Below are 19,922 nucleotides of genomic sequence, written 5' to 3'. Positions count from 1 at the left end.
TGCCAGCCCCCATTCCACTTTTGCAACCACCATTCCTTACTCCACAGCCATTCTTACCTGTTACCACCTCTTTCTGGCCCTTCCCTGTCTGGTCTGTGGCACCCCAAACATACCCTTTGCCACTTTGAACCTAATCCACTCCAGTCCAGTCCCTAGTTCCAAACCTAGCCCAGGCCCTGGGAAATTGAGAGAGGAAGAAAGTTCATCTGTCTTTTCTCTCCAGTCCCAAACCTTCTTTGGTTACAGGTGGCATATGAACTTCTGGGGGTGTTGCGCTCATCTGGAGGAGCAGTCCTGAGCCCCCGGGAACTGCGGGTCTGGGCCCCTCTCTTCCCTCAGCTGGGCCTTCGCTTCCTGCAGGAGCTGTCAGAACCCCAGCTTAGAGCCATGCTTCCTGTCCTGCAGGGAACTAGTGTTACACCTGCTCAGGTTTGCTTGTCTTACTCCCTGGCATTCACCCTCCATCCCCGCTTGAGCCCCAGTCAAGAGAATCACATTCAGGGAAAAAACCAGCCCCTCCTTTCCCTGGGTGAACAGTAGAGGTAACCCGTCCACAGGAGGACACCTTCATTCCCCTTCCTCAGATCAAGAAGGTACCTGAGTCACTGAGGATGGTTACTGGGGATGGTTAAGAGGGAGCGGGAAGTTTTGGAGGGCTTGCTTTAGGAAGGCTCCTAAGGACCTGGCTGCTGGGTCCTGAGAGCTGTTGTTTTTGGTCCCATCCCTACGCAGGCTGCCCTGCTGCTTGGACGCCTCCTCCCCAGGCACGATGTGAGTAGCAGCAACTTCTCAGCCTCCCACCAGAGGTCTCCCCTTTTTTCCCTGGCTCCTGCATCTACCCCTCCTCCCTCTCCGCTCCCCTCATACTTACTGCCTTGCTGCCTTGTGATTGTTGTCTTCCCCACCACCCTTCCCTCCTTCTTCAGGCCTTGTCTCTCTTGCTCTTTAGCTATCCCTGGAGGAACTCTGCTCCTTGCACCTTCTGCTGCCAGGCCTCAGCCCCCAGACACTCCAGGCCATTCCTAGGAGAGTCCTGGTTGGGGCCTGTTCCTGCCTGGCCCCAGAACTGTCACGTCTCTCAGCCTGCCAGACCGCAGCACTGCTGCAGACCTTTCGGGTATGAGAGTAGCAAGGAGGATGAGACAATCAGGGATATGGGCTCTTTCTGGTTGGGAGGAAGACATCTTCCCTGTGGCCAGGGAAGGCCTTTCATACCTCCCCACTGACACACACACAAAAGCAATTCTCATGCAGGTGAAAGATGGCATTAAAAATATGGGTACAACAGGTGCTGGTCCAGCTGTGTGCATCCCTGGTCAGGTAAGTGTGAGATCTCCCAACTGAGCTCCTCTCTCCATTCCAGGGCAGTTTCATATGGCTGGTGCTGCCTCCCACACTACCCTGTGGTGGCCCTGAGAGTTCAGGTTAGCTCTTTACCCATTAGCAATTCCAGATGCAGGACAGCATGACCCACATCATGACCCATCAGATGAAAAGACCAATGCTCAGAGAAGCTAAGGGACTTTGTTCATCTGGTGCCTAACTAGCAACAGCACTCGACCACAGCAGCCTGCAGTGTGAGGTTCTTAGGCATTTATTGATACAGTGGCAAATGCCATTCCACTTCTGTCCTAGCTTTGGTCCCTTTCCGCCCCCATGGTTCCTTTTCTCTGAGTGCTAAGTCTGGACTCTCTCACTACACTGCTATACCCATCGCTGCCAGCAGCCTATTTCTACCATCTGGCCAGATTGCCTGCTTCCCCTGCTCCCATTAAAGCTGCTACAACTGGATTCCTCAGCTCTTCTGGCAAACCGAAGACGCTACCGGGAGCTGCCCTGGTCTGAGCAGCAGGTGATTCTCCCCACTTAATTTCAGAACTCCCTCCCTCAATGTAGTCTATCTTGTGTACCCATCCCTCAGCCCTATTTGGCCAGATTATCCTTAGTATCCTTCATTGATTGAGACAGAGTCACTCTGTTGCCTAGGCTGGAGTGCAGTGGCATGATCAGAGTTCAATGTAACCTCAAACTCCTGACCTCAGGCAATCTTCCTGCCTCAGCCTCCTGAATAGCTAGGACTACAGGCAGTTACCACCATGCCTGGCTCATTTTTAAAATTTTTATAGAGACAGACAATAGAAAAATGTGAACACTATATTGAGACACTATGTTGAGGTATCATGTTGCCCAGATTGGTCTTGAACTCCTGGCCTCAAGCAATCCTCCTGCCTTGGCTTCCTAAAGTGCTGGGATTACAGTCCTGGGCCACTGCACCTAGCCCCTTAGTATCCCTTATAATGTGACTTGCTTTTCTTTTTCTTTCTCCTTCCCTTTTCTTTCATTTCTTTCTCACTCTCTCTGAGAGAGGAGTGGGCATCTGGGAGAGTGGGAGGCTGGTAGGTCCCACAGAGTGAAGAGGCAGGACTGGGTCCAAAGCATTCCTGCCTCTCCACTCTAGGGGGTATCCTTGGACAATGTCTCTTCTGTGAAGTGGCTCCTCTTTCTTTCTCTTGTAGGCACAGTTTCTCTGGAAGAAGATGCAAGTACCCACCAACCTGACCCTTAGGAATCTACAGTGAGTAACTTGTGTTGAGCAGTGAACTGAATTTGACCAACATTTTTTTTTCAATGCTTACTGTGTGTCAGGCACCATGTGATATGGAACGGGGGAATATAGGGATGAATGATGCATAGTCCCTGCCTCTTGGACATTCTCCTAGCTCCTTTCTTTGCCCTCCTGTCCTCCCACAGTGCCATGCCTATCCTGACTAGAACCAAAGGACTCAGAAAACCTGGGTGCAGGTTCCAGTCCTGTCACCTACTTGTACTCTTGGGCAAGTCATTTTACCTTCCTGTGTCAGTTTTCCCTTCTTTAAATGAGAATTAAAATGGCGCCAGCCTCATAGGTAGTTATTATGAAGATTAAATGAAGTAAGTCATATAAGATATTTAACACAGTGCCTGGCCCATTGTAAACTCCCAGTAGACATTTGCTACTATTAGTTTACTTCAGGGTGACTTCTGGCCAAGCAAGAATAAACAGGAATAAGAAGGTATCACTTTACTTACACCCACAGTAGAAGAACCATGGGCTTTAGAATCTTTATTTATTTATTTTTTTTCTGAGATGGAGTCTTGCTCTGTTGCCCAGGCTGGAGTGCAGTAGTGGCATGATTTCAGCTCACTATAACCTTCGCCTCCCAGGTTCAAGGAATTCTCCTGTCTCAGCATCCAGAGTAACTGGGAATACAGGCATGTGCTACCATGCCCAGCTAATTTTTATATTTTTAGTAGAGATGGGGGTTCACCATTTTGTCCAGGCTGTTCTTGAACTCCTAACCTCAGGTGATCTGCCCACCTCCACCTCCCAAGGGCTTCAGAATCTACGATATGGCTCTAGTTTCAGTTTACCACATTTCCAGTAGAATAATGTTGAGAATGTCACCTGACATCTGTAAATTATTTTCTTTTCTGATAAACAGCAGTGATGTTATGGGAAGCTGATAAGGATATATTAAAACATTGCTCAAACCATAAATTGCCATAAATGAAGATCTGTACTTGTGTTGAGAGTACTGATATCAAGGAGCAGACAGGCTGTGGCATGTGTTGAATGAGCATCTACCCACTCACATACCCACAGGGCTCTGGGCACCATGGCAGGGGGCATGTCCTGTGAGTTTCTGCAGCAGATCAACTCAATGGTAGACTTCCTTGAAGTGGTGCACATGATCTATCAATTGCACACTAGAGTTCGAGGAAGCCTGGTGAGAGGGGGTGCTTGGACATTAGTGGGAGCAGGGAGGCTGGGACCCTAGGTATAGAACCCAGCTCTTACGTTCTGCTCTGGCCTCACCCTGCTTCCCTACAGAGGGCCTGTATCTGGGCAGAGCTACAGCGGAGGATGGCAATGCCAGAACCAGAATGGACAACTCTAGGGCCAGAACTGAATGGGCTGGATAGCAAGCTACTCCTGGACTTACCGTAAGTACTATAGCTGGAGATATTGGCCCCTCAGAAAACTCAATCTAGGGTGAAGATCTACCCTTAGGGAATGTCCTAGAGGAGGTGATTTTTCTGTCTGGTTCCCTGACATCATTTATAGTCCAAAGCAGAAGATTCTATTCAAAGTTGCTCTGTGTATTGACTGGTTCCCAGAACATGGTGCCAGCATGGGGCAGCTGAGGGTGGCAACACTGTATTGAGGCCTGCCAAGTAATCTTACAATAACCTAACCCACATTAATTGAGATAGAGTGTCTGAAGTGAGGGAGGCAATGCTCCAATTCTGCCCCAAAGGATTGTAGTTTGCTCAGGGCCCTGTGTTCTCAGTGCATTCAAAGGCATAGATAGAAAGAAAATATATTAAAAACGTGATAAATGCCTTGAAATACCTGAGGGGCTATCAAGTAGAAATTAGATTGTCATATTTATGAGTGGCCCCATTGGGCAAGACTAAGAATAATTAATGGAGATCAGATTTTTACATAGTATAAGAAAAACTAAGGTAGTGAGTTCCTGGTCATTGGAGCTGTTCGAGCCTAGGCCAGATGGCCCCATGGCAGGAATGTTGTGGAGCACATTCATATATAGGTTGTGAGAAGAGAAGGCTGTAGGAACCCAAGGCTCCTCCCAACCCAGAGAACTAGAAGTTTATGAGTATCTTACTTATATGCTGCCTTTCTTGTTTTACCCCCACCATGACCCCATTGCCATCTGCACTGTAGTCAGAGTAGGAAAATGCTAGTGTTATAGTCTTCCTGGAGATATGGAGATGAAATGGAGTAAAAGCAGTTGACTTCATTCTTATTTTCTTTTCTTTTCTTTTTTGTAAAGACGGGGTTTCACCATGTTGGTCAGGCAGGTCTTGAACTCCCGACCTCAGATGATCCGCCCACCTTGGCCTCCAAAGTGCTTGGATTACAGGCATGAGCCACTACTTCTGGCCTCTTTTTTTTTGAGACGGAGTCTCACTCTGTTGCCCAGGCTGGAGTGCAGTGATGTAATCTCTGCTCACTGCAGTCTCCGCCTTCCAGGTTCAAGCAATTCTCCTGCCTCAGTCTCCCAAGTAGCTGAGACTATAGGTATGCACCGCCACGCCAGGCTAATTTTTGTATTTTTTGCAGAGACGAGGTTTCACCATGTTGACCAGGCTGGTTTCGAACTCCTGGCCTCAAGTGATCCACCCGCCTCGGCCTCCCAACATTCTTACATATTTATAGGGCTTTCCACAGACGTTAGCTCTTGTATGACTTAGCCCAATTCCAGAATTGGCAATGCTAGGCAGGGTATAGACTATCACTTCTGATTTCTGGGCAAAAGGGTTTTTTGTATTTGTATTTATTTATTTATGAGACGGAGTTTCACTTTGTCACCCAGGCTGGAGTACAATGGCATGATCTCAGCTCACTGCAACCTCCACCTCCCGGGTTCAAGCGATTCTCCTGCCTCAGCCTCCTGAGTAGCTGGGATTACAGGCACGTACTACCACACCTGGCTAATTTTTGTATTTTTAGTAGAGATGGGGTTTCACCACGTTGGTCAGGCTGGTCTCAAACTCCTGACCTTGTGATCCACCTGCTTACCCTCCCAAAGTGCTGGGATTACAGTTGTGAGTCACTGCGCCAAGCCTGTTTTTATTTTTTTAATGCTATTCAAATCTGTTTAAATATGTGGGTTCTGTGAGACTATTTAGAATCCCAAGGTCACGGATGAAGTAAAACATCCTAGACCATGCGTCAGAAAACTTGAGTTCCTCATTAGTGAAAGAGGGATAAGAAAACACCTATTTTGTCCAGGCACAGTGGATCACACCTGTAATCCTGGTACTTTGGGAGGACAAAGTGGGTGGATCGCTGAGGTCAGGGGTTCAAGACTGGCCTGGCCAGCATGGCAAAATGCCATCTCTACTAAATACACAAAAATTAGCTGGGTGTGTTGGCACATGCCTGTAATTCCAGCTACTTGGGAGGCTGAGGCATGAGGATTACTTGAACCTGGGAGGTAGAGGTTGTAGTGACCTGAGATCGCAGCACCACTGCGCTCCGGCCTGGGTAATGGAGTGAGGCCAGGTCTTATTGTAGGATCAAATGAGATAACACCTGAAAGAACTTTGTAAATTGCATAGCATTATGCAAACAAGAAGGGGTCTCCTCACAAGTAGAGGAAGGGTGGCCCTTTGGGAAAAAACTGGAATTGGGAGTGAGAGACCCTACCTTTGATCTCTGTGAACCTGTTTTTTAATCTATAAAATGGGGAAATGTTAATAGTACTTAATATTTGGAGCTTTTGAGTCCATTAGATTAGGTAGGAGTGTTTGTTATTTCTTTTTAGGAAGACTAGAAATATGTCACTCCCTTTTTCTCCTCCTCCATTGAAGCTTGATGGTGGGAATTGGGCGTGGAGTTATTTACTATCAGTTCTTGTCCTGTCCAGCTTCACTAAGTTTGGTCTGGGGTCACATCTTAGCTGAGGAATGTGGTATTCTGTGGTCCCTTCTCAACTTGGTTCAGTTCCAACTGAATGCTGTTGTTGTCACATTGCTATAATAGAATCCAGCTAATGGACAGACTATCCAATGAATCTATTATGTTGGTGGTGGAGCTGGTGCAAAGTGCTCCAGAGCAGCTGTTGGCACTGACCCCACTCCACCAGGCAGCCCTGGCAGAGAGGGCACTACAAAACCTGGTAAGAGTCCACCCTACCAGACTGAGATTTGCTGCCCTGGGCAATTCTTGCTTTTCAGACAATGCTCTCTGACTGACCCCCAAACCTCTACTTCTTGCTTTCTTGCTGCCAAACAGGTTCCTTTCTACAAGGCCCTGTTTTTGCCTCTGGATTCTGTTCCTTGATGATCTGTTTCATGTTACTTGTCCATATCTCTTAGAGCCCAAGAAATCCCTTGGAGTCCACCTCTCAGTCTTTCTGCCTGCTCCTATGTGGGCTCATTGCTTAAGAAAGTGAACAAGGCCGGGCGCGTTGGCTCACGCCTGTAATCCCAGCACTTTGGGAGGCCGAGGCGAGTGGATCACAAGGTCAAGAGATCGAGACCATCCTGGTCAACATGGTGAAACCCCGTCTCTACTAAAAATACAAAAAATTAACTGGGCATGGTGGCGCGTGCCTGTAATCCCAGCTACTCAGGAGGCTGAGGCAGGAGAATTGCCTGAACCCAGGAGGCAGAGGTTGCGATGAGCCAAGATCGCGCCATTGCGCTCCAGCCTGGGTAACAAGAGCGAAACTCCATCTCAAAAAAAAAAAAAAAGAAAGAAAGTGAACAAAGGCAGTGAGCATCATAGGGTGCTGAGTTGAGAGCAGGAGGGAGGGAAGGTCAAGGGGCTTGGTGTCTTGATCAATGTGTCTGGTACACTGAGTCAGAGATGCGTTGTCCAAGTTCCGATGCTCCTCTCCAGGCTCCAAAGGAGACTGCAGTCTCAGGGGAAGTGCTGGAGACCTTAGGCCCTTTGGTTGGATTCCTGGGGATAGAGAGCACACGACGGATTCCCCTACAGATCCTGCTGTCCCATCTCAGTCAGCTGCAAGGCTACTGCCTAGGAGAGACATTTGCCACAGAGCTGGGATGGCTGCTATTGCAGGAGCCTGTTCTTGGGTATGGACCTTTGAGAACTTCAGATTCTAATTCATTGTATACCCAGTCCCTCAACCACCATAATCAGTGGCAGTCTGTTCCATATTCTTAAGGTCCCTTGGAGCCCTCTGTTCCAAATCCTAGCATGTCCTCTTTCCCCTTTCTTTTCCTCACAGTTCCCTCAGCTCCCCAGCCCCTGATCTTTTTCCTGTCCCCCAGGAAACCAGAGTTATGGAGCCAGGATGAAGTAGAGCAAGCTGGGCGCCTACTATTCACTCTGTCAACTGAGGCAATTTCCTTGATCCCCAGGGTGAGATGAAGGAAAAAGAGAAGAGAGTAAATGCATAGAGGGGACTAGTGAGCTGGTTATGGGGACCTATGGCCAAAGAAGGCAAAGGATGTGAAGCCTAGATCTGGGGGGAGACTGCAAAACAGAGACAGGACTTTGTAAATATAGCTATAGCAGTAGGCCCTGACCTGTCCAGATCTCCCCACTCTCCTTCTATCTTCTCACGCAGGAGGCCTTGGATCCAGAGACCCTGGAGCGGCTTCTAGAAAAGCAGCAGAGCTGGGAGCAGAGCAGATTTGGACAGCTGTGTAAGGGGCCACAGCTTGCTGCCAAGAAAGCAGCCCTGGTAGCAGGGGTGGTGCAACCAGCTGCTGAGGATCTTCCAGGTGAAACTGCTCAAATACTCATATGTCCAGTAGGATGTACAGGGAGTATCAAACAGTCTGGGTTCTACATGTGCTCTTCTCTGGGATTGGGTTTTCTAATTTATAAAGCAAGGTTAGAGGTTAGAGTGATGATCTTCAAGTCTCTTCTAGTTCTAGAATTCTATAGCTCTGGGAGTTTGTAAACTATTAAATTTTCTTTTAGCCCACAACTCCCGTTTTCCTGCTCTCTTGTCTCTCAGCTCTAGCTTGGCTAAGTGTGGAGCTCTCTGCTGGGGAGATCCCTAGAAGCTCTGAAGGAGGCATTGTGAGGCTAAAGAACTGGGTTTGAATTCAGCTCTGCCATTAAATGTCTGGGCAACATCCTTAGTCTTCCATCTATAAAACGAGGGACTTGGCATCTCCAATCACTTCTTGTTCTATTATCTTCTAAGCCCTATAAATCTTACCCTGTAATAATCCCTTGATCCCTACTTCCCCCGGTGCTCCATCCTCCAAAGGTTGGAAGGGTCATTCCATGTACAAATATCTCTCTGGGCATATTTTAATGCTATACTGACCTCCTGGCCCTGCCTTCCCTCTTCAGAACCTGTGCCAAATTGTGCAGATGTACGAGGGACATTCCCAGCAGCCTGGTCTGCCACCCAGATTGCAGAGATGAAGCTCTCAGACTTTGAGGACTGCCTGACACTATTTGCAGGAGACCCAGGACTTGGGCCTGAGGAACTGCGGGCAGCCATGGGCAAAGCAAAACAGGTTAGGGATGGAGAGCCAACTGAGATCAGCCATGAGGAAGTTGTTTGGGTGTGATGTGGGACACAAAGAGAATGAAGAGTTGGATGAGAAGTGGGGGAAGCAGGAGATAAAAGAGTTAAAAGATTTGGGTCACAAGTAGGAGGTAAAGAGAGATAAATCTTGAGGAAAGAGAGCCAGTACAATGAATAGAGGGACGAAAGCAGTAATTACCAAATTTTAGTGTGTATCACAATCATCAAGGGAACCGACTTTTTCCTTTATTTTCTTTTTTCTTTCTTAAAAAAATTATGGCATGCTTCACGAATTTGCATGTTATACTTGCACAGGTGCCATGCTAATCTCTTTATCATTCCAAACTTTTTTGTATATGTGCTGCTGAAGAAAGCACGGAACAGGTTTTTTTTTTTAAGACAGAGTCTCACTCTGTCGCCCAGGCTGGAGTGCAATGGTTCAATCTCTGCCTCACTGCAACCTCTGCCTCCTGGGTTCAAATGATTCTCCTGCCTCAGCCTCCTGAGTATATGGGATTACAGGCGTGCACCACCACACCCAGCTAATTTTTTGTACTTTTAGTAGAGACAGGGTTTCACCATGTTGGTAACGCTGGTGTCGAACTGCTGACCTTGTGATCAGCCTCCCAAAGTGCTGGGATTACAGGCGTGAGCCGCCGCGCCTGGCTGGGAACAGGTTTTTAATGCTGATGCTGGATTACCATGCTAGACTGACTTAATAAAAACCTCTGGGAAGCCAGGCGCAGTGGCTCATGCCTGTAATCCCAGCACTTTGGGAGGCTGAGGCACGTGGATTGCTTAAGCCCAGGAGTTTGAGACCAGACTGGGCAACATGGCGAAACCCTGTCTCTACTAAAAACAGAAAAAAAATTAGCTGGGTGTGGTGGCACACACCTGTAATTCCAGCTACTTGAGAGGCTGGGGTAGGAGAATCCCCTGAGTCTGGGAGGTGGAGGGTGCAATGAGCTGAGATCACACCACTGCATGCCAGCCTGGGTGTCAGAGCAAGACCCTGTCTCAAAAAAAAAAATAAATAAATCAGTCAGTCGGTCAATCAGTCTCTGGGAGAAAGAGTCCAGACATCTGCTTTTTTTTTTTTTTTGGAGACAAACTCTCTGTCACCCAGGCTAGAGTGCAGTGGTGTGATCTCTGCAACCTCTACGTCCTGGGTTCAAACGATCCTCCTGCCTCAGCCTCTCAAGTAGCTGGGACTACAGGTGCATGCCACCACACCTGACTAATTTTTGTATTTTTGGTCGAGATGGGGTTTCACTATGTTTCCCAGAATGGTTTCGAACTCCTGGGCTCAAGCATTCCTCCCAGCTCAGCCTCCCAAAGTGCTAAGATTACAGGTGTGAGCCACAGTGCCGGTCCCTAGGCATCTGCATTTTAATAAGTGTCTCTGTGTCTGATGCACATAAAAGTTTAGAACTCATGGACTAAAGTTAGTTTGTTCTTCTTTTCTACTGACTCTAATGTCTTTCAAAACACCTTAGTCAGAGGAACTGTAAGGCAACTGTCTCATTTTATAGGGGAGGAAACTAACGAAAAGGCAAGTGACTTGCCTGGAGTTATACAGCTAAGGGCAGAGGCAAGACTTAAAACCCAGCATTCTGACTCCCAGTCCACTGCTTTTCCACTCACATTGTTCCTCTCTTTCTCCTAGTTGTGGGGTCCCCCCCGGGGATTTCGTCCTGAGCAGATCCTGCAGCTGGGTCGGCTCTTAATAGGTCTAGGGGATCGGGAACTACAGGAGCTGATTCTAGTGGACTGGGGAGTGCTGAGCACCCTGGGGCAGTTAGATGGTTGGAGCTCCACCCAGGTAATACCTTTCATCCTCCCTACCATTTCCCAAACACCCATCCCACAGACCCAGCCCTCTAGATCATCTGAAGCCCAAGGAATTTTTCCCTGTGACCCTACCTGGTCATTCTTTCTATCTTTTCTTAATACCCCATGCTAGTGACCTTCAGGACTCTGATTTATTCACTCTGAGGTCCTGGACACATAGTACTGTCTCCTGCCTCTTTTTCTATCCTTTTCTTTTTTGAATCCTCAACCTTCCCCATGGCACTTTAGGTCTTAATAGTAACGGGATATAACCCAACAACACCTATCACTTCCCTAATCACTTCGCTGTCCATTAATTCTCTATACTTTTCTCCTTTCCCTCTACCCCTAACCCCCACCCCAGCTCCGGGTTGTGGTCTCCAGTTTCCTACGGCAGAGTGGTCGGCATGTGAGCCACCTGGACTTCATTCATCTGACAGCACTGGGTTATACGCTCTGTGGACTGCGGCCAGAGGAGCTACAGCACATCAGCAGTTGGGAGTTTAGGTCACTTGTGAAGGGGCTGAGGGTGGTGGTATTGAGGTAAAGGTGGACTTACTGGGGAAAGAAGAGTCATGAAGGTGTGGTCCCATGGAGGAAGGGAACTCATTTGAAGCCATCTCTTCCTTTGTCTCATGAACACAGCACCTTTTGCTGAAGCTGAATTCTTCTTCCTTCCTTCCCACTCTTCTACAGCCAAGCAGCTCTCTTCCTGGGCACCCTGCATCTTCAGTGCTCTGAGGAACAACTGGAGGTTCTGGCCCACCTCCTTGTACTGCCTGGTGGCTTTGGCCCAATCAGTAACTGGGGACCTGAGATCTTCACTGAAATTGGCACAATAGCAGGTGGGAAGCTGGTACAAGTTGGTTTGGTTTCTATACCATGGGTGGACTGAATGGAAAACTGCCCCGCAATTCTTAGGTGGGGGCCTGAGAAGGTATTTAGGTAAGGGGCTAGAGACATACTGGGGAAGGTCTGCGGTAGGGCATTTTGGGAGTAGTTAGAGAGGTCTATAGGTTTGAAGAGAAGGAAGGTCAGTCTAAGACAATGTTTGGATGCTACTTGCTTCAACAGCTGGGATCCCAGACCTGGCTCTTTCAGCACTGCTGCGGGGACAGATCCAGGGTCTTACTCCTCTTGCCATTTCTGTCATCCCTCCTCCTAAATTTGCTGTAAGTATTAATGGACTGGGATGACCACAGGAGAGCCAGGGCCCAACAGGGACTATGTGCATGCACTGATTCCTACCCCTGCCCCCAGGTGGTGTTTAGTCCCACCCAACTGTCTAGTCTCACCAGTGCTCAGGCTGTGGCTGTCACTCCTGAGCAAATGGCCTTTCTGAGTCCTGAGCAGCGACGAGCAGTTGCATGGGCCCAGCATGAGGGGAAGGAGATCCCAGAACAGCAAGGTGAGTTCCCAGCTGCACAGTTTGACCCTCCATCTCCTGACCCAGAATCAGACCCCAGGGAGATCCCTGGAGTGAAGGAGTCTACAGGCAGAGAGCTAATTTCCAAGTATCAATGCTCCTGGAGAGCAGAGTTGTGATATTACTTCCATTCTCTGTCTATTATAGGTCGAAGTACAGCCTGGGGCCTCTGGGACTGGTCACAACCTTCCTGGTCCCTGGTATTGACAATCAGCTTCCTTGGCCACCTGCTATAAACCTGTCTATAGAGTAGAAGGAGACTGTGGGGAGAGAAATCTTAAGTCATAAAGAAAAAAGTGCAAACAGAAGTGCATCCTGATTATTCTCAGAAGCTGATGAGGAATATGGGTAAAATGTTAATGCTTTCCACCCACCTGAGAATCAGTGTTCCTGGCATGCCATAACTGGAGTCTCTTTCCATCATAAATAATCCCACTGCCTCTTTTCATTTCCTGAAGGCTGCTCCCTCCTCACCCCACCATTAGAAATAACACAGACAACTGCAGTGTAGCAAGGAGTCTTTACTAGGATGGAGGCAGGGGATGCGGGGGCAGGTCCGGAGCAAAGTAGAATGAGCTCTCATTAGAATAAGCAGAACTCCTGGGAATCCTGAGCATCAGCTGGCGATGGGGAGTTAATGCTTGGTGTGGATGAGAGGTGCAGGGATGCGGATATCCTGGCCTCTCTCCAGACGCCGTTCACAGTCAATCAAATAGTTTATTCCATCAATGACCAGTTGCACCAGCTCCACCTGAAGGACACTAATCCTTGATATCTGCTTTCTACAATCTGAGTTTTTCTTTAGCACTGACTGACTCGCCTGCTTGTTTCCAATTGCCTCCCCACTCAACCTGAATTTCATTTCAGATTCTGTTAACATTCCTGAGGCTTACTCACTGCCATGTTTCAGCCCCCACAGACTTATACTGCTCCTCACCCTAATCCCTTAGGATCTCACCTCTGATTTGCCTAGTCGGTCCAAATTAGAAATGTCGAAGACACCGCCTGTGGCAGCGGTGTCCACTCCTCCAGTACCACGCTTTTGGAGTCTTAGGTTCTCCAGGATCTTTGGGAAGCGGCTATCCTAGAGAGGAGATAGGGATTGAGAGCAGGGTCAATAGTGGCAGAGACTAGTCCTACCTGAAAGAGCCCTAAACCTGCTCGGAGCTGTCTCCTGACCTTTTTCCTTTTTTTTAAAGACAGGGTTTCTTTCTGTCACCCAGGCTAGGAGTGGTCACAGCTCACTGCAGCCTTGACTTCCCAGGCTTAGACTTAAGTGATCCTCTCACCTCAGCCTCCACCACACCTGGCTAATTTTTGTATTTGTAGTAGAAATGGGGTTTCATCAGGTTGCCAGGCTGGTCTTGAACTCCTGGGCTCAAGTAATATGCCTGCCTTGGCCTCCCAAGTGCTGGGATTGCAGGCATGAGCCACTGTGCCCAGCCAGTCTCCTGACCCTTTAGCCTTTCCAAAGGGTCCACTCCCTCTCCATCCACAACCCACCCTTCCTTACTCACACCCCTCTGTAACCCCACAACTCCTTTACTTTGCTTAGCAGGGGCAGTTTGATGTGCACTCCTGCCCGAAGTCCAGTGCCCAGGTTAGATGGACAGGTCAAGATGTATCCCAAACGCTCATTCCACATGAACTCCCAGCCACGTTCTTGGATAAGTCGCTCCACCTGAGTCCACAAAGGTTTTGTTAATGAAAAATCAGGGATATTTTCATCAACCCTGGACTCTCCCTTAGCTAGACACACAAGAACACTAGAAATATGTCTAGGACAGAAACTTGGCTGTGAATGAATGACAATGCTCTTTTTCTTCAGTGAAAATGGTTTGTTATTATTATCATGCATGTGTGATGCAAAATTATGATGTGAATAATAATGAGATTGTGAAAATATGTGGAAGAAAAACTCGAGGGAGTGGTGTATTAAGGATGATCCAGGAAAATGAACAGAGGTGGTAAACTGAACTGAGAAAGGATTGATTATTCAATGAGTTATACATGCATTGATTATCTTTGCTTTGCTAATGAGTCTAGAGCTTGGAAGAGTCCTTTCAGGCAGAAAATGAAGGTGTAAGCTTTGTTAGGAAGAGGTAAGAGAACCTTCTGTTAGCTGTGAAAGGAACAAATGTGTGAAAGCAGAGAAGACGAAAACACAGCAGAAAAGCCAGATTCATAGGAATGGAGGGCAGGGGAAGGCGTTTTGCTTCACTTAACCATGTAGTCATGAAGGTGACTATTAGACTTGAAGAGACAAGGGATCTACCAGACTACTGGTCACAAAGACCACTACCCAACATGAGTAAAGGGATCCTGTTTATAGTTCAGAAAGAACCATGGCATAGGGGAATATCTTACATGCTGAACATGGGGAAACCCTTCCATCCAGAAAAATAATGTAGCTAACACTTTAACACTTATTAAGCACTTACTGTGGACCAAGTACTTTACCTGTATTTCATTTAATCCCCACAACAACCTAAAATGTAGAAAATCTCATTATCCCAATTTTACAGATGAGGAAACTGAGGCATATAATTTAAAGTTACTTCCCTACCCACTCATAGTGAGAATATGTTATCTCTTACTTGCCAGAAATAGTAGAAACTGCTCAGAATCTAAAAGAGGAGCTCTTTTTTCTTTGCAAGTCTAAAATAGAACTGTATGTATGAGAACACACAGTAAGAATTGGGTTTATGGGGTTTTCTAATGTAGACTTCAATATGGAGAACCAATCTATGTAGGATTGAGGATTAAGTTCAACTTCTCATCTACAACCACATATTCTAGAACTCAAACCATTCTATCCTCCACCTTCCCCAATCTCCCTCCCAACTCTCAGCTTAAAGCCTAGACATGATACTTCAGCAAGAATGTTAGAATCCAGAGACAAGGCCTACCTTGGGTCAGAACTGGGTAGTTATAATAGAGTCATAAACACAGCAACCTCTCCCCACCAACATCAATCTAAGCTCAAATCATCTCCTTATCTGCACACCTCACCATCCCACACCACACATCCCAGGCACCGATCTACCTTCTCAGTTATTCCTTCTTTGCATTATCTGGCAACTGCCTTATTCATGTCCTAAGGTTCCTGATACTATTTCTCTCTTCCTAATCTTAGGGTGACCACATGTCCTGGTTTTCCCAGTATAGTCCCAGCTGGTTTATTCTTTTAGTCCTAGAGTGATTAATGGCAACGCTTTTTACTATCAGACATGTCCTGGATTGGTTTATAAATTACATAATCTATTTATGCTACTCTTCAGTTTTTCTTATGTCCTCCCACCTAGTAACCCTACACACTCTTCTCCAACCTCTTTGAGGCCTTGGCAGAATCTTTCAAACACTCTTTTCATGTTGCCGCCCTTCTCCATGGAGATGACCCGTGTATGATCCTCCTCATTCACCCAGATCAGGAAGCTCTTCTCATTGTTGTGCCTGAGGGCCAGAGAAGGACAGTGATCAAGAGGCAAGGAAAGAATTGGGAGAGACAGAGGGGAAAAAAGCATTTACGAGGGCGTGAAGACAAAAGAGGTAAGAAGCAGCCTCATACCAAATTCCACGAGCATCTGGCCAGTCTCGAGCCATTCCTGCGGCAGTCAGCAATGGGGACACAGGCTTATCAAACAGAAAATGGTCCTGGGAAGAGTAAAGGAACTTGGGTTAAGAATCTTAATCGCAGCCCCTGGACCTCTCAGAGCCCATGTCTCATCTGGCTCAGCCTCCCCTCTGGCTCTTTTCTCCATCTGCTCCCCCAACCCAGCTCCCTCTTAAGGCCCTCACATCAATAAGCTGCTGCTGTTCCGCCTCTGTCATCTCACTGAGCCTATAGTAACGTCCAGCCAGGTCACCCTTCAGGCCACTCAGTGCTTCCACTACAACACGTTCCACCTCTCGTCGCTCTGCTCGAGTGCAAGCTGGAGGCAGACTGAGTCCTCGGATGCTTCGGCCAGTTCTCACTCTCGAGGATAATACATACCTCTCATCAAAGTAGCCAGAACGGATCTGGGAAATAAGAGAAATGAATATAAGTCACAGAAACACAGTGGGTGGGAACTGAGGGCCCCTGGGAAAGGAGACCTTCCTTAGGGATTAGAGGACTCTTCGTGTATTCTTCCTGTGTGCATTGGAAGAAGAGGCTCATTGGGAAAACACTCCAATTGAAGGGGGCCTTGCAGACCCTTCCCCAAACTGCCCATCTTGGGGCCATGGTCATTCTTATCTATCCTTTCATCTCCATATATGCTGCTCCTTAAGATAGGATTCTTTCCTTACATTAAGATTAAAAGCTCAGCAGTATAATGACCATGAGTCAGGAAATAAGGTGAAGGGATTGGAGATACAGAGTGTTGTACACAGGCAATGCAAATCAAAAGTGGAATGTTAAACACACCTTACTGGCATCCAGATCAGTGGTGTGCTTCATTGTCCGGGGGTCATATCCATTGTGTCGCTCTTGGATCACAGGGTCAAAGAGGTCAGCAAATACCTAAGGGGAGTTAAGAGGTAGAGATGGTTAAGGAGAGGAAATCCCTCCCCAGGCTTCAATTGTGCATTGATTTCACTGGGTCAGAAAACTTAAGTATGGATGGCTCTGAGTCTTGGGGGAAACTGAGAGATCTTTAGGGGGAAGGAGCTGGGATTACTGGGAAGATGAGTTGGATCACCAGGGAGACTCTGGGGACCCCCTACCTCATAGGTCTCCTCATCTCCAGCCACCATGCCCACAGTCTTGATGAAGGGGTGGCCAGGGTTGTCCACGCCAGTCTGGATACACTGATCTAGCGTCCAACCAGTGGGTGTGGTCTTGTCGCAGAGCCGTGCATAGACTGCTGGGGTCAGGTGACTGGCCATGCAGTTGTTGTGCTTTCGGAGGTCTGGGTACTCAGCGCTAGGGAGGGGGTACCCAGTAACCATGGAGGGAGGGCACAGCGGCCTAGACCTAGTGCAGTTACCTGGGAGCTGTCCACTTGGCCATGGCTGGCTTCGCTCCATGGGAGGAGGGGGAATTAGAAAGAGGCTAAACCTTGGTAATCTCTTTAGGTACTTTCAGAGTCTATTCTTTCCTAATAGTTCTAGTTGCCTCTGGCTAGCCAGCTCAGTTTCTCCAGATCTGCTCAGTTCTTTCCTCCCATGACACACAATACTAGGGATGGAGGAGGGGAACGACTAAGGAGAGGAATTGAGGAAATGAGGGAAGGAGATGGAGGGGAGCGAAAAGGATAGTTCCTGGCTTTACAATTAGGGATTTGGGCAGCGAGTTCAGCTAGAACTCGCAGGGCCAGAGCTGGTCTTGACAGGTCCCCAGGAATGTTCTTGCTTTATGGTTTTGGCCCCCACCCCCACCCCACTGAGGTCTGCAGACTGTACAGCCCTCCAGCTCCAGGGCCTTCGTGATTATAGCCCTTCTCTGTTGCCCGGATTCTCATTTCTACCCGCACCTTCATTCCCATCACCACCTGCCCCCGCCCCCTCCCGCGCCTCAGGCACTGTTACCTCGGGGGATACAGCCTCCGTCGTTCACTAGCCGCTCGTACAGGTTCCGGTCGGAGCAGAAACCCAGCGGCTAGAGACCCCGCTCCGGCCAAAGCCAGGAGCCTGAGTCCAGGGCGGGCGGACAGCAGACGGGAGAAGGGACCAGCCATGGCTTGAGGGTCTGGCTACGGGATCCTGGAGTAGGCGCTGGCGCAAGACAGGATCCAGAACAGGGAGGGAGGATGCAAGCGGATAGACTGAGGGCCGGACCTAGGTCCGAGGCTGCAGCCGAGATGGGGGTCGGAGTGGAGGTTGGAGCCAGAATAGGAGCCGGTACCGATCAGACTGCAGGAGAGGCGCAATGAGCTAGTGGCAGGCGGGCAGGCTGGAGGAGGCGAGGGAAGTCCCAGCCGCAGTCTCCAGGGGTGGGGCTCCCCTAGGCCCCGCCTTCCCGCCCGCCACCGCGCTAGGTGCGTGGGGGCAGGGGTGGGCAGCACCCGCCAGGTAATTAGCTGGGCCTGAGACGCGCGCGCCTAAAACCGGGGATGTAAGCCCCCCAGGATGAGGTCGCCCAGATTTCAGCACCAAGTAGAGGACAGCACCCACGTGGACTAGCTAAACCCCAACACCCTTCCCCTAAACCCCTCGGTTTAAGCCGAAACCCGATCCTTCTACCCTGTGGGTGCAAGGGTGACATTGCCCAACTTCTCTGCTTCTGGCCTGCCTCAGCCACCTCTCCCATCTCCCGGGGCAGCCGCGGGGAAACCGCGGAATAAACACAGATAGCAGAGGAGGATATGGAGAAAGCACAGGGTTAGAGGCAGGCACTGGGAAAGACACCCACTGGTTCAAGGTCACCTTTTCCTTAGAACCAGGAAGAAGACCAAGGTGCTTCCTTGTCACCCCTGTGCGCTCCTTACAAGGTTGAGAAAGGACTCCCAGGGAGGAACCAGGGAAATATTAACTCTTAGGCCATCTGTGCTGTGTCCTCCACCTCCACTCTGCGTCCAAGTCTGAAGCCCTGTTATTTCCTGCCTCTACTTCTCATGATCCCCACTTTTTTTTCCTTTTGTCTCTCCCACTTTCCTCCCCGTCCCCTACCTCACCTTTGATCTTTTACTTCTCTGCGTCTTTTCCAGGCTGAGACCTGTTTGCTGCTCGCAGAACGTCCTCTGCGTATTCTTGGCAAGCTTGCCCACCTGTTGGTTGTGCTGGGTGTGGGGCTGTGGTTGGACAAAGAATTGTTAGTTTCCTCTTCCTCTTCTCCCTTCACTTCTCTCTCCGGAGTTCCTAGTTCCTGGGCTGGAGGAGAACGTGAGAAAGTGAGGTGAAGGGTGTGGTGAGATGACTGGGTGTGGACTGGAACAGGCAGGCACAGGTCTCCAGACATCACATGTGTTTCCTCTCTTGGCTCCCTAATGCTGTTTAATCCAGAGTGTAAAAGCGAGTGGTGTACAAGGGCATGAGGTCATCAGAGAGAGTCTCTGCCTCTCTCGTGGTCCCCTCTCCTGCTCTCTCTCCTCATAAAACGCATATTCAGATTTGAGAGGGCTTTGTTTCCCAGCTCCAGGTATGACTCGACCTTTGTCCTGGTAGCAAGGAGAATGAATGCTATAGTTGAAACAGAGATGAGGGGGCTTCAGTGTGGAGGATCAGTTAAGGTGGAGTAGCATGGTGGCGTTAGTCCCTTCCCTCTGCTATCCTGGTGTACCCACAAGACAGTAAGATACTTGGAAATCTTAAGAGAGAGTATTTGGGAAAGATAATTCCCTTCACATCAAGTATTTCCCATACTACTCTCGTTCCCTTCATTCCTTCTAGGCCTCCTTTGTGTCCTTTTTACTACCTTCTTCATTTGTGGGTATTCTTAGAAGTGTCCACTTCTCTCTTGGGTCCATCTCTTCTTCTCCTGGAAAGACATCAATTATTAGAGAACAGAGTTATGTTTCCGCAGTGTGGAAAATGTTACCTGTGTTGTGAGGCCTCTTTAACTAGGTTAAAAAATAGCCATGAGTAAATAAATATAATTTCTTAGAATAGCATGTATTTATCCAGGTAAATAGGGAGATAATCTTCCAGAGCAGTAAGGTTGCTATTTGATTGAGAGGGTGGTTACTAAGATTAAGGAGGTAGGGAGTGGGAAGAGATAA

The 19,922-nt window shown here is 48.5% G+C and overlaps 2 protein-coding genes and 1 non-coding gene across 4 annotated transcripts in view; 1 reads left to right on the top strand and 2 right to left on the bottom strand.

Annotated features, from left to right (window-relative positions):
* STRC (stereocilin) overlaps nt 1-15,165 on the top strand; it is a 35,309-nt gene extending 20,144 nt beyond the window's left edge. The window contains exons 12-30 of one of the 2 annotated variants that reach the window (XM_012442150.3): nt 247-429; nt 733-771; nt 950-1,117; nt 1,255-1,320; nt 1,727-1,852; nt 2,517-2,575; nt 3,644-3,767; nt 3,872-3,984; nt 6,551-6,686; nt 7,412-7,608; nt 7,807-7,897; nt 8,106-8,262; nt 8,846-9,015; nt 10,693-10,848; nt 11,221-11,363; nt 11,553-11,701; nt 11,931-12,028; nt 12,117-12,264; nt 12,430-15,165. In XM_012442150.3, coding sequence (XP_012297573.2) covers nt 247-429; nt 733-771; nt 950-1,117; nt 1,255-1,320; nt 1,727-1,852; nt 2,517-2,575; nt 3,644-3,767; nt 3,872-3,984; nt 6,551-6,686; nt 7,412-7,608; nt 7,807-7,897; nt 8,106-8,262; nt 8,846-9,015; nt 10,693-10,848; nt 11,221-11,363; nt 11,553-11,701; nt 11,931-12,028; nt 12,117-12,264; nt 12,430-12,518 — 2,412 coding nt within the window. In that variant the 3' untranslated portion in view covers nt 12,519-15,165. Of the gene's footprint in view, nt 1-246; nt 430-732; nt 772-949; nt 1,118-1,254; nt 1,321-1,723; nt 1,853-2,516; nt 2,576-3,643; nt 3,768-3,871; nt 3,985-6,550; nt 6,687-7,411; nt 7,609-7,806; nt 7,898-8,105; nt 8,263-8,845; nt 9,016-10,692; nt 10,849-11,220; nt 11,364-11,552; nt 11,702-11,930; nt 12,029-12,116; nt 12,265-12,429 lie in introns of both variants that reach the window. The other variant, XM_021673125.2, reaches the window with a different exon arrangement.
* LOC135270453 (U6 spliceosomal RNA) lies at nt 9,297-9,403 on the bottom strand. Its single transcript, XR_010338632.1, has one exon. It is a non-coding gene; the product is annotated as a U6 spliceosomal RNA (small nuclear RNA).
* LOC105709981 (creatine kinase U-type, mitochondrial) lies at nt 12,789-19,302 on the bottom strand. Its single transcript, XM_012442155.2, has 10 exons — nt 18,879-19,302; nt 17,794-18,117; nt 16,990-17,188; nt 16,691-16,786; nt 16,081-16,302; nt 15,851-15,936; nt 15,612-15,735; nt 13,829-13,963; nt 13,241-13,366; nt 12,789-13,033 (listed from the first exon to the last, which is right to left on the bottom strand). Exons 2-10 carry the CDS (start codon nt 17,940-17,942, stop codon nt 12,917-12,919), a joined length of 1,254 nt encoding a protein of 417 aa, XP_012297578.1. The 5' UTR covers nt 17,943-18,117; nt 18,879-19,302; the 3' UTR covers nt 12,789-12,916.
* Nucleotides 19,303-19,922: the final 620 nt, after the last annotated feature.

This window comes from Aotus nancymaae, unplaced genomic scaffold (genome assembly GCF_030222135.1).
Source record: "Aotus nancymaae isolate 86718 unplaced genomic scaffold, 86718_ANA_hifiasm-v0.15.2.pri h1tg000062l, whole genome shotgun sequence".
Classification (NCBI taxonomy): Eukaryota; Metazoa; Chordata; class Mammalia; order Primates; family Aotidae; genus Aotus; species Aotus nancymaae.
The sequence above is the reverse complement of the archived record's forward strand: the minus strand, read 5'-3'. Positions and strand labels throughout refer to the sequence as shown.

Excerpts from the sequence above, each read along its gene's own strand:
- LOC105709981 (XM_012442155.2), bottom strand. The coding sequence starts at position 17,942 with ATGGCTGGTCCCTTCTCCCGTCTGCTGTCCGCCCGCCCTGGACTCAGG. Across the intron at positions 13,964-15,611 it reads TCTGCCAAGGCCTCAAAGAG|GTGGAGCGACTTATCCAAGA; the intron begins GTTGGAGAAGAG and ends TTGTGGACTCAG. Across the intron at positions 13,367-13,828 it reads AACTGCCCCTGCTAAGCAAA|GATAGCCGCTTCCCAAAGAT; the intron begins GTAAAGGAGTTG and ends TCTCCTCTCTAG.